Here is a 17,105-nt window from a genome sequence, read left to right as displayed (position 1 = left end):
CCAGAGACCCCCAAATCCCCCCCAGAGACCCCAAATCCCCCCTGGGACCCCCCAAATCCCCCCTGGGACCCCCAAATCCACCCTGAGACCCCCCAAATCCCCCCCAGAGACCCCCAAATCCACCCGGGGACCCCCACATCCACCCAGGGACCCCCAAATCCACCCAGGGACCCCCCAGGGTGGGGACTGGGAGGACTGGGAGGAGCTGTGGGACACTGGGGGGCTCCCGGTGCCCCCCCCCGACCCCAAATTTCCCCCTCCCCTCCCCCCCCAGGCCCCGAAATCCGGCTGGGCGTGGCCTCGGTGCTGACCCAGCGCCGCTTCTGCAACAAGGTCTGGAACGGGGTGGGCTTCGTGCTCAGGGCCCTGCGGGGGGAGCAGGGACCCCCAAGACCCCCCGAGGAGGTAACGGGGACCCCGAAACCCCAAAAAACGGCACCTGGGACCCCAAAAACTGCACCAGGGACCCCAAAAAAACCGAAAAAAATGGGACCTGGGACCCCCAAAACCACAAAAAATGGGACCTGGGACCCCCAAAACCACAAAAAAACGGCACCCGGGACCCCAAAAACCCCAAAAAACGGCACCTGGGACCCCAAAAACTGCACCAGGGACCCCAAAAAACCGAAAAAATGGGACCTGGGACCCCCAAAACCACAAAAAATGGGACCTGGGACCCCAAAACCACAAAAAACGGCACCCGGGACCCCAAAAACCCCAAAAAACGGCACCTGGGACCCCAAAAACTGCACCAGGGACCCCAAAAAAACCGAAAAAATGGGACCTGGGACCCCCAAAACCACAAAAAATAAGACCTGGGACCCCAAAACCCACAAAAATGGGACCTGGGACCCCAAAAACTGCCCCTGGGACCCCAAAAAACAGCCCCTGAAACCCCCCAAATTCCCAGGTTTTCCCCCAAAATCCCATTTTCCCCATTTTTTCTCCCCAAATCCCCATTTTTCTCCGTTTTTCCCCATTTTTCCTCCCCAAATCCCCAGTTTTTCTCCATTTTTCCCCATTTTTTCTCCATTTTTCCCCATTTTTCCTCCCCAAATCCCCATTTTTCCTGTTTTTCCCCATTTTTCCTCCATTTTTCCCCTTTTTTCCTCCGTTTTCCCCCATTTTTTCCTCAGTTTTTTCCCATTTTTCCTCCGTTTTTCCCCATTTTTTCTCCCCAAATCCCCATTTTTCCCCATTTTTTCTCCCCAAATCCCCATTTTTCCTCCGTTTTTCCCCATTTTCCCCCATTTTTCCCCAAATCCCCATTTTTCCCCATTTTTCCTCCCCAAATCCCCATTTTTCCCCCATTTTTCCCCCATTTTTCCCCACTTTTTCTCCCCAAATCCCCATTTTTCCTCCGTTTTTCCCCATTTTTCCTCCGTTTTTCCCCATTTTTTCCCCATTTTTCCTCCGTTTTCCCCCATTTTTCCTCCGTTTTTCCCCATTTTTTCCCCGTTTTTCCCCACTTTTCCCGTTTTTCTCTCCCCGTGCCAGGTGTCCCCGCTGTCCCCCCTGGACCTGTGGCTGCTGTCCCGCCTGGCCGCGGCCGCGGCCGAGTGCTGTCGCCGTCTGGAGTCTCTGCAGTTCCAGGGCGCCGCCGTGGCCGTGCAGAACTTCTGGCTCCGCGACTTTTGTGACGTCTACCTGGTGACTTGGGGGGCGGGGGTGAAATAAAAACCCCGAAAGGCAAAAGGAAGAAAGAAATCCTCTCCAAAATTCGAAACAAACAAACAAAAAAAAATTCCAAAATTTAAAAAAAAAAAAAAAAAAAATTCTCTCCGAAATTTAGAACGAAAAAAAAAAAAAACCGTCCCAAAATTAAAAAAAAAATCCTCTCCAAAATTTAAAACAAAAAAATTCCCAAAATTTTTTTTAAAAAAAAAGTTCTCTGCAAAATTTAAAAAAAAAAAAAATTCCCAGAATTAAAAAATCCTCTCCGAAATTTTAAAACAAATTTCTCAAAATTAAAAAAAAGCAAAAAAAATCTCTAAAATTAAAAAAAAAAAACCAAAAAAATTTCCTAAAATTAAAAAAAAAAAAACAAAAAACAAAAAAATTCTCCCCAAAATTTAAAAATAAAAAAAAATTTCAAAGTTAAAAAAACCCCAAAAAATTCTCTCCCGCCCCCAGGAGGTCGCCAAGGCGTCCCTGCTCTCCCCAATTTCGGGATTTTCTCCCCAATTTCGGGATTTTCTCCCCAATTTCAGATTTCTCTCCCCAATTTCAGGATTTTTCTCCCCAGTTTCCGGATTTTCTCCCCAATTTCAGGATTTTTCTCCCCAGTTTCCGGATTTTCTCCCCAATTTCAGGATTTTTCTCCCCAGTTTCCGGATTTTCTCCCCAATTTCAGGATTTTTCTCCCCAATTTCAGGTTTTTTTCCCCAATTCCAGGTTTTTCTCCCAATTTCGGGATTTCTCTCCCCAATCTCAGGTTTTTCTCCCCAATTTCAGGATTTTTTTCCCCAATTTCCGGATTTTCTCCCCAATTTCCGGATTTTCTCCCCAATTTCCGGATTTTCTCCCCAATTCCAGGTTTTTCTCCCCAATTTCAGGATTTTTTTCCCCAATTTCTGGATTTTCTCCCCAATTTCAGGATGTTTCTCCCCAGTTCCAGGTTTTTCTCCCCAGTTTCCGGATTTTCTCCCCAATTTCAGGTTTTTCTCCCCAATTTCCGGATTTCTCTCCCCAATCTCAGGTTTTTCTCCCCAATTTCAGGTTTTTCTCCCCAATTTCCAGGTTTTTCTCCCCAATTCCGGGATTTCTCTCCCCAATTTCCGGATTTTCTCCCCAATTTCCAGATTTTCTCCCCAATTTCCGGATTTTCTCCCCAGTCTCAGGTTTTTCTCCCCAATTCCAGGTTTTTCTCCCCAATTTCCGGATTTTCTCCCCAATTTCCGGATTTTCTCCCCAATTTCCGGATGTCTCTCCCCAATTCCAGGTTTTTCTCCCCAATTCCGGGATTTCTCTCCCCAGTCTCAGGTTTTTCTCCCCAATTTCCGGATTTTCTCCCCAATTTCCGGATGTCTCTCCCCAATTCCAGGTTTTTCTCCCCAACTCCGGGATTTCTCTCCCCAATCTCAGGTTTTTCTCCCCAATTTCCGGATTTTCTCCCCAATTTCTGGATTTTCTCCCCAATTTCAGGTTTTTCTCCCCAATCTCAGGTTTTTCTCCCCAATTTCCGGATGTTTCTCCCCAATTTCCGGATGTCTCTCCCCAATTTCAGGATTTTCTCCCCAATTTCGGGATTTCTCTCCCCAGTCTCAGGTTTTTCTCCCCAATTTCCGGATGTCTCTCCCCAATTCCAGGTTTTTCTCCCCAACTCCGGGATTTCTCTCCCCAGTCTCAGGTTTTGCTCACCCCAGCCCCCCTCCCGCCCCCAGGAGGTGGCCAAGGCGTCCCTGCTGTCCCCGTCGCTGCGCCCCTCGGCGCTGTCCACGCTGCTGGCCGCCGCCGAGGCGGGGCTGCGCCTCCTGGCCCCCTTCGCGCCCTTCGTGGCCGAGGAGCTGTGGCAGCGCCTGCCCCGCGCCGCCCCCGCGCCCCCCACCCTCTGCAGGGCGCCCTTCCCCCGGCCCGCCGAGCTGGTGAGCGCCGGGGGCGCGGGGGGGAGTTGGGGGGGGTTTGGGTGGGCTTGGGGGTCCCCGGGGTGTCCCTGGGTGTCCCTGGGTGTCCCTGGGTGTCCCTGGGTGTCCCTGGGGTGTCCCCAGGGTGTCCCTGGGTGTCCCCGGGGTGTCCCTGGGTGTCCCTGGGTGTCCCTGGGTGTCCCTGGGTGTCTCTGGGTGTCCCTGGGTGTCCCCTGGGTGTCCCTGGGTGTCCCCTGGTTGTCCCTGGGTGTCCCTGGGTGTCCCCTGGTTGTCCCTGGGTGTCCCTGGGTGTCCCTGGGTGTCTCTGGGTGTCCCTGGGTGTCTCTGGGTGTCCCTGGGTGTCCCTGGAGTGTCCCCGGGTGTCCCCTGGGTGTCCCTGCGTGTCCCTGGGTGTCTCTGGGTGTCCATGGGGTGTCTCTGGGTGTCCCTGGTTGTCCCTGGGTGTCCCTGGGTGTCCCTGGGTGTCCCTGGGTGTCCCCGGGTGTCCCTGGAGTGTCCCCGGGTGTCCCTGGGTGTCCCTGGGTGTCCCCTGGGTGTCCCTGGGTGTCTCTGGGTGTCCCTGGGTGTCCCTGGGTGTCCCCGGGTGTCCCTGGAGTGTCCCTGGGTGTCCCCTGGGTGTCCCTGGTTGTCCCTGGGTGTCCCCTGGGTGTCCCCGGGGTGTCCCTGGGTGTCCCCTGGGTGTCCCTGGTTGTCCCTGGGTGTCCCCTGGGTGTCCCCGGGGTGTCCCTGGGTGTCCCCTGGGTGTCCCCTGGGTGTCCCTGGGTGTCCCCTGGGTGTCCCTGGGTGTCTCTGGGTGTCCCTGGGTGTCCCCTGGGTGTCCCCGGGTGTCCCCTGGGTGTCCCTGGGTGTCCCCTGGGTGTCCCTGGGTGTCCCTGGGTGTCTCTGGGTGTCCCTGGGTGTCCCTGGGTGTCCCTGGGTGTCCCCGGGGTGTCCCTGGGGTGTCCCTGGGTGTCCCCTGGGTGTCCCTGGGTGTCCCTGGGTGTCCCCGGGTGTCCCCTGGGTGTCCCTGGGTGTCCCCTGGGTGTCCCTGGGTGTCCCTGGGTGTCCCTGGGTGTCCCTGGGTGTCCCCGGGTGTCCCTGGAGTGTCCCCGGGTGTCCCCTGGGTGTCCCTGGGTGTCCCTGGGTGTCTCTGGGTGTCCCTGGGTGTCCCTGGGTGTCCCCGGGTGTCCCTGGAGTGTCCCCGGGTGTCCCCGGGGTGTCCCTGGGTGTCCCCTGGGTGTCCCCGGGTGTCCCCTGGGTGTCCCTGGGTGTCCCTGGGTGTCCCTGGAGTGTCCCCGGGTGTCCCCTGGGTGTCCCCTGGGTGTCCCTGGGTGTCCCTGGGTGTCCCTGGGTGTCCCCTGGGTGTCCCTGGAGTGTCCCCGGGTGTCCCCTGGGTGTCCCTGGGTGTCCCCGGGGTGTCCCTGGGTGTCCCCTGGGTGTCCCTGGGTGTCCCTGGGTGTCCCCGGGTGTCCCTGGGTGTCCCTGGGTGTCCCTGGGTGTCCCTGGGTGTCCCCTGGGTGTCCCTGGGTGTCCCTGGGTGTCCCTGGGTGTCCCTGGGTGTCCCCGGGGTGTCCCTGGGTGTCCCCTGGGTGTCCCTGGGTGTCCCTGGGTGTCCCCGGGGTGTCCCTGGGTGTCCCCTGGGTGTCCCTGGGTGTCCCTGGGTGTCCCCGGGTGTCCCCGGGTGTCCCTGGGTGTCCCTGGGTGTCCCCTGGGTGTCCCTGGGTGTCCCTGGGTGTCCCTGGGTGTCCCCGGGTGTCTCTGGGTGTCCCTGGGGTGTCCCTGGGTGTCCCTGGGTGTCCCTGGGTGTCCCCTGGGTGTCCCTGGGTGTCCCTGGGTGTCCCTGGGTGTCCCCTGGGTGTCCCCTGGGTGTCCCTGGGTGTCCCCTGGGTGTCCCCTGGGTGTCCCTGGGTGTCCCCTGGGTGTCCCTGGGTGTCCCTGGGTGTCCCTGGGTGTCCCCTGGGTGTCCCTGAGTGTCCCTGGGTGTCCCTGGGTGTCCCCTGGGTGTCCCCGGGTGTCCCCTGGGTGTCCCCTGGGTGTCCCTGGGTGTCCCTGGGTGTCCCTGGAGTGTCCCCGGGTGTCCCCTGGGTGTCCCTGGGTGTCCCCTGGGTGTCCCCGGGTGTCCCCTGGGTGTCCCTGGGTGTCCCCTGGGTGTCCCCGGGTGTCCCCTGGGTGTCCCTGAGTGTCCCTGGGTGTCCCTGGGTGTCCCCTGGGTGTCCCCGGGTGTCCCCTGGGTGTCCCCTGGGTGTCCCTGGGTGTCCCTGGGTGTCCCTGGAGTGTCCCCGGGTGTCCCCTGGGTGTCCCTGGGTGTCCCTGGGTGTCCCTGGGTGTCCCTGGAGTGTCCCCGGGTGTCCCCTGGGTGTCCCTGGGTGTCCCTGGGTGTCCCCTGGGTGTCCCCGGGTGTCCCCTGGGTGTCCCCGGGTGTCCCCTGGGTGTCCCCGGGGTGTCCCTGGGTGTCCCTGGGTGTCCCTGGAGTGTCCCCGGGTGTCCCCTGGGTGTCTCTGGGTGTCCCTGGGTGTCCCTGGGTGTCCCCGGGGTGTCCCTGGGTGTCCCCTGGGTGTCCCCGGGTGTCTCTGGGTGTCCCTGGGTGTCCCTGGGTGTCCCTGGGTGTCCCTGGGTGTCTCTGGGTGTCCCTGGGTGTCCCCTGGGTGTCCCCTGGGTGTCCCCTGGGTGTCCCCGGGTGTCCCTGGGTGTCCCTGGGTGTCCCTGGGTGTCTCTGGGGTGTCCCTGGGTGTCCCCAGGGTGTCCCCAGGGTGTCCCCTGGGTGTCCCCGGGTGTCCCCGGGGGTCTCAGCCCCATTTTCCCCCCCCAGGCCCGCTGGCACAGCCCCGAGCTGGAGGCTCAGGTGGGCGCCATGTTGGAGCTGGTCCGGGCCGCGCGGGGGCTGCGCGAGACCTTCCGCCTCGGGGGGGGCGCCCGCCCCCCAGGTGAGCCCCGGGGCGGGGAGGGGACACAGGACTGCAACTCCCAGCAGGCCCCGGGGCGGCCCGGAGGGCGGGGGGACTGCCAATCCCAGCGTGCTTTGGGAAAGCCAAGATGGCTGCCAAAGGGAACTACATGTCCCAGCGTGCTTTGAAAAATCCAAAATGGCTGCCAAAGGGAACTAGGAATCCCAGCATGCTCTGGGGCAGCCAAAACATTTGTATCAGGCACGGACTACTAATCCCAGCATGCCCTGGGACCGGCCAATATGGCTGCCAGCGGGCCATACGTGTCCCAGCATCCTGTGCGAAAACCAACGTGGCAGCTACACGGCGGGCTGCAACTCCCAGCATGCTTTGTGGGCCCCAAGATGGCGGCCAGCTGTTAGGAACTACAAATCCCAGTGTGCTCTGGGGCAGTCCCGTATCCCAGCATGCCTTTTCCCTGCCCCAAGATGGCGTCCCCCATGGCGGCCGCCATCTCTCCCCACACCGTGGCAGCCATCTTGTGGGCGTGGTTTTCCCCCCCGCAGTGCTGGTGCAGTGCCCGGAGCCGGCTCGTGATTGGCTGGAGCCGCTCGGCCCCGCCTTCCAGGCGCTCTCGGGGGCGGGGCCTGTGCAGCTCCTCCCCCCGGGGGCGGGGCCGGGGCCGGGCTGGGCGGGAGCTCCCGCGGGTCCCGGAACCTTCGTTCACCTGCGGATCCAGGTGAGGGGGGCGGGGCCCGGGGGGGATTTTTGGGGTCCCACCCCCCGTGGTGACCTTTGGTGTCCCCCTGGTGACCTTTGGTGTCCCCCTGATGACCTTTGGTGTCCCCCGTGACCTTCGGTGTCCCCCATGACCTTTGGTGTCCCCCTGATGACCTTTGGTGTCCCCCCGATGACCTTTGGTGTCCCCCGTGACCTTTGGTGTCCCCCGTGACCTTTGGGGTCCCCCGATGACCTTTGGTGTCCCCCCGTGACCTTTGGTGTCCCCCGTGACCTTCGGTGTCCCCCCGTGACCTTTGGTGTCCCCCGTGACCTTCGGTGTCCCCCCGTGACCTTTGGTGTCCCCCCGTGACCTTTGGTGTCCCCCGTGACCTTCGGTGTCCCCCTGGTGACCTTTGGTGTCCCCCAATGACCTTTGGTGTCCCCCCGTGACCTTTGGGGTCCCCGATGACCTTCAGTGTCCCCCGTGACCTTTTGGGTCCCCCCGATGACCTTTGATGTCCCCCGTGACCTTTGATGTCCCTCGTGACCTTTGATGTCCCCCGTGACCTTCGGTGTCCCCCGTGACCTTTGGGGTCCCCCCGATGACCTTTGATGTCCCCCGTGACCTTTGGTGTGCCCCGTGACCTTCGGTGTCCCCCTGGTGACCTTTGATGTCCCCCGTGACCTTTGGTGTCCCCCTGATGACCTTTGGTGTCCCCCGTGACCTTTGGTGTCCCCCTGATGACCTTTGGTGTCCCCCGTGACCTTTGGTGTCCCCCCGTGACCTTCGGTGTCCCCCGTGACCTTTGGTGTCCCCCGTGACCTTTGGTGTCCCCCTGGTGACCTTTGATGTCCCCCATGACCTTTGGTGTCCCCCGTGACCTTTGGTGTCCCCCTGGTGACCTTTGGTGTCCCCTGGTGACCTTTGGTGTCCCCCATGACCTTCGGTGTCCCCCATGACCTTTGGTGTCCCCCTGATGACCTTTGGTGTCCCTCCGATGACCTTTGGTGTCCCCCCGTGACCTTTGATGTCCCCCGTGACCTTTGGTGTCCCCCCGTGACCTTCGGTGTCCCCCCGATGACCTTTGATGTCCCCCGTGACCTTTGGTGTCCCCCGTGACCTTTGGTGTCCCCTCGCTGTCCCCAGGGCCTGGCTGACCCCGCCCACCTCCGCTCCCGCCTCCAACGCCTGCAAACCCTCGGGGCCGCCCAGCAGCAATCCAAGGTTGGTCCCCGCCCTAATTAGCCCGTTAATGAGCCCGTTAATGAGCCGATTGATTCGCCTCGTTAGCGCTGTGCCGGTCCTAATTAACGGCGTTAACCCCTCCCTCCCCAGGTGAGGGCGGAGCTGGCGCGGCTGGAGGAGGCGCTGCGGGCCCTGGAGACCCCCGGCGTTAATAAAGATAATTAAAACCTGCCGGTAATCAGGTCGTGGCCTCTTTAAAGGGGAAGGGGCGGGGCTTAGGGGTGGGGAGGGGCTAAACAGCCCAGGCCGCGCCCCCCTCCGTGGATCGGGAGCGTCGGACGGAGCCGGAGCTGCCGAGACCCAAAAAAACCCGAAAAGTCCCCAAAATTGGGGTCGGGACGCCCCCCCCGGGGGTCACCTGGTGTCACCTGCGGCCACCTCAGGTACTGTCACCGCTGTGTCACCTGTGTGTCACCTCCTGTGTGTCACCTGTGTGTCACCTGTGTCACCTCCTGTGTGTCACCTGTGTCACCTCCTGTGTGTCTCCTGCTGTGTGTCACCTGTGCCACCTGTGTCCCCTGGGTTTCACCTGTGTGTCACCTGTGTCACCTCCTGTGTGTCTCCTGCTGTGTGTCACCTGTGTCACCTGTGTCAACTCCTGTGTGTCACCTGTGTGTCACCTGCGGCCACCTCAGGTACTGTCACCGCTGTGTCACCTGTGTGTCACCTGTGTCACCTCCTGTGTGTCACCTGTGTCGTCTCTGTGTCCCCTGGGTGTCACCTGTGTGTCACCTGCGGCTACCTCAGGTATTGTCACCTCTGTGTCACCTGTGTCACCTCTGTGTCACCTGTGTGTCACCTGTGTCCCCTGTGTGTCACCTGCGTGTCACCTCCTGTGACGTCCCCTCTGTCCCCCAGGTCCCCCCATGGCCGAGGGCGGCCCCTCCCCCCGTGTCCCCCCCGGGGAGGTGACAGAGCCCGACCCGGCTTGGGGACAACGCGGGGGTGACACCGTCGGGGGTGGCACTGTCACCGTCACCCCCTGGGCCGGCGGCATCACCATCACTGTCACCCGGGCCGAGGAGGACGTCGGGGACATCGAGGACATCGGGGACTTTGGGGACACTGGGGACGTCAAAGACACTGGGGACATTGGGGACATCAAAGACATTGGGGACATCAAGGACATTGGGGACATTGGGGACATCGGGGACATCAAGGTCATTGGGGACATTGGGGACATCAAGGACATTGGGGACATCGGGGGCATCACGGTCACCGCTGGTGGAGGACAGGGCGATGTCCCCCTCCCCTGTGACAAGGACATGGAGGACAGCGTTGTCCCCACCCTGAAGGACGTCGGGGACAGCGATGTCACCGTCCCGGGGGACACCGGGGACGGGGTTGTCCCAAACTTGGGGGATGGCGATGTCACCACCCTGAGGGACACCGGGGACATTGGGGACATCGGGGACAGGGACATCCCAGCCCTTGGGGACAGCAGTGTCACCCCCCTGAGGGACATCGGGGACATTGGGGACATTGGGGACAGGGACACGGCAGCCCTTGGGGACAAGGGTGGTGGTGGTGACAGGGGTGTCACAGCCCCAGGGGACGTTGGGGACATCGGAGACTGGAATGGTCCGGGCCCCCTGGACAGGGACGTTGGGGACAGCGGTGTCACCACCCTGAGGGACATTGGGGACAGGGACGTTGGGGACAGGGACGTTGGGGACAGGGACATTGGGGACAGGGACATTGGGGACAGTGGTGTCACCACCCCGAGGGACACTGGGGACAGGGACATTGGGGACAGGGACGTTGGGGACAGCGGTGTCACCACCCCGAGGGACACTGGGGACAGGGACATTGGGGACAGGGACGTTGGGGACAGTGGTGTCACCACCCCGAGGGACATTGGGGACAGGGACATTGGGGACAGGGACATTGGGGACAGGGACGTTGGGGACAGTGGTGTCACCACCCCGAGGGACACTGGGGACAGGGACATTGGGGACAGGGACGTTGGGGACAGCGGTGTCACCACCCCGAGGGACACTGGGGACAGGGACATTGGGGACAGGGACGTTGGGGACAGTGGTGTCACCACCCCGAGGGACATTGGGGACAGGGACATTGGGGACAGGGACATTGGGGACAGGGACATTGGGGACAGGGACGTTGGGGACAGTGGTGTCACCACCCCGAGGGACACTGGGGACAGGGACATTGGGGACAGGGACGTTGGGGACAGCGGTGTCACCACCCTGAGGGACACTGGGGACAGGGATGTTGAGGACAGGGACATCGGGGACAGGGACTTTGGGGACAGGGACATTGGGGACAGGGACACTGGGGACGGGGATGTCACCATCCCTTGGGACGTTTGGGACAACGATGTCCCAGCTCCTGGGGACTTTGGGGACACTGGGGACAGGGACAGCAGTGCCACCAACCCAAAGGACACTGGGGACAGGGACATTGGGGACAGCAATGTCACCACCTCGAGGGACACTGGGGACAGGGACGTTGGGGACAGGGACATCGGGGACAGGGACACTGGGGACAGGGACACTGGGGACAGGGACACTGGGGACGGGGATGTCACCATCCCTTGGGACGTTTGGGACAGCGATGTCCCAGCTCCTGGGGACTTTGGGGACACTGGGGACAGGGGTGTCACCACCCCCAGGGCCACCGGGGACATCCCAGTGCCTGGGGACAAGGACAGCCAGGACAGGGACGTCACTGTCCGGCTGGTCGAGGACCTTGGGGACAGGGATGTCACCTCCCCCAGGGACACTGGGGACATCGGGGACATTGGGGACATCGGGGACAGGGATGTCACCTCCCCCAGGGACACTGGGGACATCGGGGACATCGGGGACAGGGACGTCACCTCCCCGAGGGACAGCGGGGACACTGGGGACATTGGGGACAGTGGGGACAGGGGTGTCCCAGTCCCAGGGGACACTGGGGACAGTGATGTCACCATGCTGAGGGACACTGGAGACCTTGGGGACAATGACGTCACCACCCCGGGGGACACTGGAGACCTTGGGGACAATGACGTCACCACCCTGGGGGACACTGGGGACCTTGGGGACAATGACGTCACCTCCCCAAGGGACACTGGGGACGGGGACCTTGGGGACAATGATGTCACCACCCCGGGGGACTTTGGGGCCCTTGGGGACGTCGCCGTCACCTGCCGGGCCGGCGGCATCACCATCACCGTGGTGGCCCCGCCCCCAGAGGAGGAGGAGGCTCCCGACGATGACGTCATTGCCTATGACGTCACCGCTCCTGATGTCGCTGCGGCTGGGGAGGGCGATGATGTGGCAGAGGGGCGGGGCAGCCCCTCCCCTCCGCCCACCAGTGACGTCACGGCTGAAGGTGACGTCACTTCCTGTGTGCCGGGGGATGATGTCACTGATGGCATCACCAAGGGTGATGACGTCACTTCCTCTGTCCCGGAGGAAGCTCTCGCTGGTGACCTCATCGCCTCCCACCCTGAGATCGGCGTCGCTGATGACGTCACCATCCCTGGGAGCGATGTCACTGGTGACGTCATCGCCTTCGGGCGCGAGTTCATTGATGACATCACCGTCAGCCCTGACCTCGCCGATGATGTCATTGGAGGGAGTGACTTCCCACAGGCCCTGGATGACATCACCTATGACGTCAGTCCCGAGCACCACCTCCCTGATGATGTCATCAGCCTGCATGACCTCACTGATGATGTCATCGTCCCTGAGAGCGATGTAGCTGATGACATCATCGAGCACGGCTTCCCTGATGACGTCATCACCTGGGGCGATGTCACGCCCCCTCTCCCCGGGGACGATGACGGCATCCTGGGAAGTGACGTCATCAATGACGCCGTCAGCGTGGATGCGGATGACGATGATGTCGTCGCCGTCCACCACGCCCCTTCCCTTCCTGGGGATGATGTCAGCGATGACATCATCCCCGGCGGCCACCTCCTTGATGACGTCACCCACCGGTGTGGCCGCGCCAATGACGTCATCCATCAAGACGACCTCTTCGATGACATCACCAAGGACGATGACGTCACCTTCCCCGGCCCGGGCTCCCTCCCCGCTGATGATGTCATCACCACCGATGACGTCACCTCCTCCCTACTGGGTGACGTCACCGGGGACCTCGACGACGCCTGGGACGACCTCGCCGACGACGTCACAGCCGACGCCGACGACGTCACGGCCGACGATGACATCACGCCCTTCCTGCCTTTGGAGCGCCCCCCGGGCCCCGAAGATGACATCACCGATGACGTCACCCCGGGGGCGGAGCAGCCGCTGCTGGGTGCCGCCCCCTTCGGCCGCCGCCACGACGTCGGCGACGACGTCAACGATGACATCACCGAGGACGCGCCCCGAGAGGGCGGGGCAGGTGAGGGGGGCGTGACCAACGGGGGCGTGGTTTTATGGGCGTGTCCTGACCCTGACCGCGCCCTCGTTCTCTGGCCACGCCCCCAGGAGCCGCCCAGACTCCGCCCCCCGGCTGCCCCCTGCTCTTCCTCGCCCTCCTCTGCCTCCTGCTCGCCCTCCTGCTGCTGGCCGGGCTCTGCGCGGTACGGGGGGGCAAAGACACACCTGGGGGGGCAAAGACACACCTGGGGGGGCACAAAACACACCTGGGGGGCAAAGAACACACCTGGGGGGGAACAAAACACACCTGGGGGGGAACAAAACACACCTGGGGGGGAACAAAACACACCTGGGGGGGCTGGAAACACACCTGGGAAGGCAAAGACACACCTGGGGGGGAACAAAACACACCTGGGGGGCAAAAACACACCTGGGGGGGCCGGAAACACACCTGGGGGGCAAAAACACACCTGGGGGGGCCGGAAACACACCTGGGGGGGTAAAAACACACCTGGGGGGGAACAAAACACACCTGGGGGGGCAAAGACACACCTGGGGGGGCCGGAAACACACCTGGGGGGGTAAAAACACACCTGGGGGGGTAAAAACACACCTGGGGGGGGCAAAGACACACCTGGGGGGGCTGAAAACACACCTGGGGGGGCAAAGACACACCTGGGGGGGCCGGAAACACACCTGGGGGGCAAAAACACACCTGGGGGGCACAAAACACACCTGGGGGGGAACAAAACACACCTGGGGGGGCAAAAACACACCTGGGGGGGAACAAAACACACCTGGGGGGGCAAAGACACACCTGGGGGGGCCGGAAACACACCTGGGGGGGAACAAAACACACCTGGGGGGCTGGAAACACACCTGGGGGGGCAAAGACACACCTGGGGGGGCCGGAAACACACCTGGGGGGGCACAAAACACACCTGGGGGGGAACAAAACACACCTGGGGGGGCAAAGACACACCTGGAGGGGTGAAAACACACCTGGGGGGCTGGAAACACACCTGGGGGGGCACAAAACACACCTGGGGGGGCAAAAACACACCTGGGGGGGTGAAAACACACCTGGGGGGGCAAAAACACACCTGGGGGGGTGAAAACACACCTGGGGGGGCAAAGACACACCTGGGGGGAAAAGGGAGGGGGGGGCGGTCCCCAAATTTGGGGGGGCGGGGGCGGTGCCTAATTAATGGGCGTGGCCACAAATCCTTGGGGGAGGGTCCCGAATATTTGGGGGAGGGGGGAGGGGCTTCCCCAAATTCCTGTGCCCCCCCCGGGGGGGTCCTGACCCCGCCCCGCCCCCCCCAGGCCGTTCATTACGTCAAGGTTTTCATCATCAGCTCGGCCGCGCTGGCGGTGCCGCCCCCCGAGGCCTTCCCGTGAGCCCAAAACCCCCGAATTCACCCCAAAAATGGAAAATAAATCAAATTGTGGGATTGAAAATGTGTCCGCGTCGTTCCCGTGAGCCCAAAACCCCCGAATTCACCCCAAAAAATGGAAAATAAATCAAATTGTGGGATTGAAAATGTGTCCGCGTCGTTCCCGTGAGCCCAAAACCCCCGAATTCACCCCAAAAATGGAAAATAAATCAAATTGTGGGATTGAAAATGTGTCCGCGTCGTTCCCGTGAGCCCAAAACCCCCGAATTCACCCCAAAAAAGGAAAATAAATCAAATTGTGGGATTGAAAATGTGTCCGCGTCGTTCCCGTGAGCCCAAAACCCCCGAATTCACCCCAAAAAATGGAAAATAAATCAAATTGTGGGATTGAAAATGTGTCCGCGTCGTTCCCGTGAGCCCAAAACCCCCGAATTCACCCCAAAAAATGGAAAATAAATCAAATTGTGGGATTGAAAATGTGTCCGCGTCGTTCCCGTGAGCCCAAAACCCCCGAATTCACCCCAAAAATTACAAAATTAATTAAATTATTGAATTAAAATGGGTGTGAGTCTTTCCTGTGGTGCAAAACCTCCCAAATTTACGCCGAAATGTCCCGGTGTCCCCAAATCCCCCCAGGTGTCCCCACCCCCCCAGGTGTCCCCAAACCCCCCCCAGGTGTCCCCAAACCCCCCCCAGGTGTCCCCAACCCCCCAGGTGTCCCCACCCCCCCAGGTGTCCCCAAACCCCCCCCAGGTGTCCCCAACCCCCTCCAGGTGTCCCCACCCCCCCAGGTGTCCCCAGCCCCTCCCGCGGTGGCACCTTGGGGACAATGGCCCCATTGTCCGCAGCCACTGCCCCTGACCGGGTGACAAGTCCGGGCTGGCCCCACAATGTCCCCAAATGTCCCCGAGGCGCTGGTGACACGCCCGGCCCCTGTCCCCAGGCGGGGACGAGTCTGCGCTGTGTCACCGAGGTCCCCAAAGTGTCCCCAAAGTGTCCCCAAAGTGTCCCCAAGGTGTCCCCAAAGTGTCCCCAAAGTGTCCCCAAAGTGTCCCCAGGGTGTCCCCACAGTGTCCCCAGAGTGTCCCCAGAGTGTCCCCAAAGTGTCCCCACAGTGTCCCCAGGGTGTCCCCAGGGTGTCCCCAAAGTGTCCCCAGGGTGTCCCCAGGGTGTCCCCAAAGTGTCCCCAAAGTGTCCCCAAAGTGTCCCCAGGGTGTCCCCAAAGTGTCCCCAAAGTGTCCCCAAAGTGTCCCCAGGGTGTCCCCAGGGTGTCCCCAAAGTGTCCCCAGGGTGTCCCCAGGGTGTCCCCAAAGTGTCCCCAGAGTGTCCCCAGAGTGTCCCCAAGGTGTCCCCAAAGTGTCCCCAGGGTGTCCCCAGAGTGTCCCCAGGGTGTCCCCAAAGTGTCCCCAGAGTGTCCCCAGAGTGTCCCCAAAGTGTCCCCAAAGTGTCCCCAGGGTGTCCCCGAGTGTCCCCAAAGTGTCCCCAGGGTGTCCCCAGGGTGTCCCCAGGGTGTCCCCGATGTCCCCAAGGTGGGGAGTTGGGGACACCTGGGAGGAGGTTGGGGACTTTGGGGACCTTGGGGACATTGGGGACATTGGGGACACCTGGGAGGGGGTTGGGGACCTTGGGGGACCCTCAGCTGCCGTTGTCACCCCCTCTGGGGACAGCCCTGTCCCCTCCCCGGGGCGCGGGGCCACCCCCCCCCCGTCCCCACCCAGGGGACGTCCCTGTCCCCAAGGCCATAAATTGGGGACAAGGGGAGTGGCGGTGGCAGCGCCGTGGAGGTGACAATGGGGACACCGGCGGTGGCCCTGGGGACGCTGCTGCTGCTGCTGGGGGGTGAGGGGACATCTGGGGACATCTGGGGACATTTGGGGACATTTGGGGACATTTGGGGACATTTGGGGACACCGAGGGGCATGGGGGGACATTTGGGGACATTTGGGGACATTGAGGGGCATGGGAGGGGACTTTGGGGACATTTGGGGACATCTGGGGACATTTGGGGACATTTGGGGACATTTGGGGGACACCGAGGGGCATGGGAGGGGACTTTGGGGACATTTGGGGACATTTGGGGACATTTGAGGACACTGAGGGGCATGGGGGGGACATTTGGGGACATTTGGGGACATTTGGGGACACTGAGGGGCATGGGGGGGAACATTTGGGGACATTTGGGGACACCGAGGGGCATGGGGGGGGACTTTGGGGACATTTGGGGACATTTGGGGACATTGAGGGGCATGGAGGGACATTTGGGGACATTTGGGGACATTGAGGGGCATGGAGGGGGAAGACTTTGGGGACACCGGGGGGGGACATGGGGGAGGGGGAACTATTTGGGGACATTTGGGGACATTTGGGGACATCCGGGATCAAGGAGGGACAACTGGGGGCACCCTGGAGATCGGGGGAGGGGGGGGGACACTTGGGGACACTTGGGGGACACTTGGGGGTGAGGGGGGACATTGGGGACACGGGGGTGCGGTGGCGCACGGGGACATTTGGGGACACCGCGGGGGGGGGGGGGGTGGTCACGAGGCCACCCGCGGTGTCGCTGTCGCTGTCCCCAACCCTGTCCCCCCCTCCCCCCTCCCCCCAGGCCCCGCCGCGCCCCTCCCTGTCCCCGAGCCTTGGGGACAGGCGCTGACGTCACTGCTGCGGTCGCTGCTGCCCGCGGGGACTTGGCGGGGACAAGAGGCGACACCGGAGCAGGGTTTGGGGACGTGGCTGCGGGGACACCCGGGACGGCCCGGGACACCTTGGGGACATCCCCGAGCTCCGGCGGGACCCTGGGGACGTCCCCAAGGGGCGGCGACGTGTCCCCGAGAGGAGGGGACAGCGGGGACGGCGGGGACGGCGGGGACAGAGGGGACAGAGGGGACAGCGGGGACAGCGGGGACACGTCCCCAAATGCCACCACCCCCGCCTGTCCCAGGACAGGGGACACGTCCCCA

General features: G+C 62.0%; 2 protein-coding genes across 2 annotated transcripts; both read left to right on the top strand.

Moving 5' to 3' along the window:
• Positions 1-274: 274 nt before the first annotated feature.
• On the top strand, positions 275-8,592 carry LOC136306034 (valine--tRNA ligase, mitochondrial-like; the record flags this gene model as incomplete). The annotated part of the gene is made up of 7 exons (XM_066209382.1): positions 275-405; positions 1,498-1,650; positions 3,384-3,584; positions 6,373-6,487; positions 7,015-7,187; positions 8,316-8,393; positions 8,505-8,592. Coding segments are annotated over 7 exons (926 nt in total), but the record flags the coding sequence as incomplete, so codon positions are not given.
• A 7-nt stretch (positions 8,593-8,599) lies between these two features.
• Positions 8,600-14,662, top strand: LOC136306036 (dentin sialophosphoprotein-like). The gene is made up of 4 exons (XM_066209384.1): positions 8,600-8,797; positions 9,273-12,770; positions 12,857-12,951; positions 14,075-14,662. The coding sequence occupies exons 2-4, from the start codon at positions 9,281-9,283 to the stop codon at positions 14,147-14,149; spliced, it is 3,660 nt and encodes a 1,219-aa protein (XP_066065481.1). The 5' UTR covers positions 8,600-8,797; positions 9,273-9,280; the 3' UTR covers positions 14,150-14,662.
• The last annotated feature ends 2,443 nt before the right edge of the window (positions 14,663-17,105 follow it).

Source organism: Chamaea fasciata, unplaced genomic scaffold (assembly GCF_029207755.1).
Source record: "Chamaea fasciata isolate MVZ Bird 193981 ecotype frontalis unplaced genomic scaffold, bChaFas1.0.hap1 SCAF_920, whole genome shotgun sequence".
NCBI classification, from domain to species: domain Eukaryota; kingdom Metazoa; phylum Chordata; class Aves; order Passeriformes; family Sylviidae; genus Chamaea; species Chamaea fasciata.
Note: the sequence above shows the minus strand (reverse complement) of the source record. Positions and strands in the feature narration are given on the sequence as shown.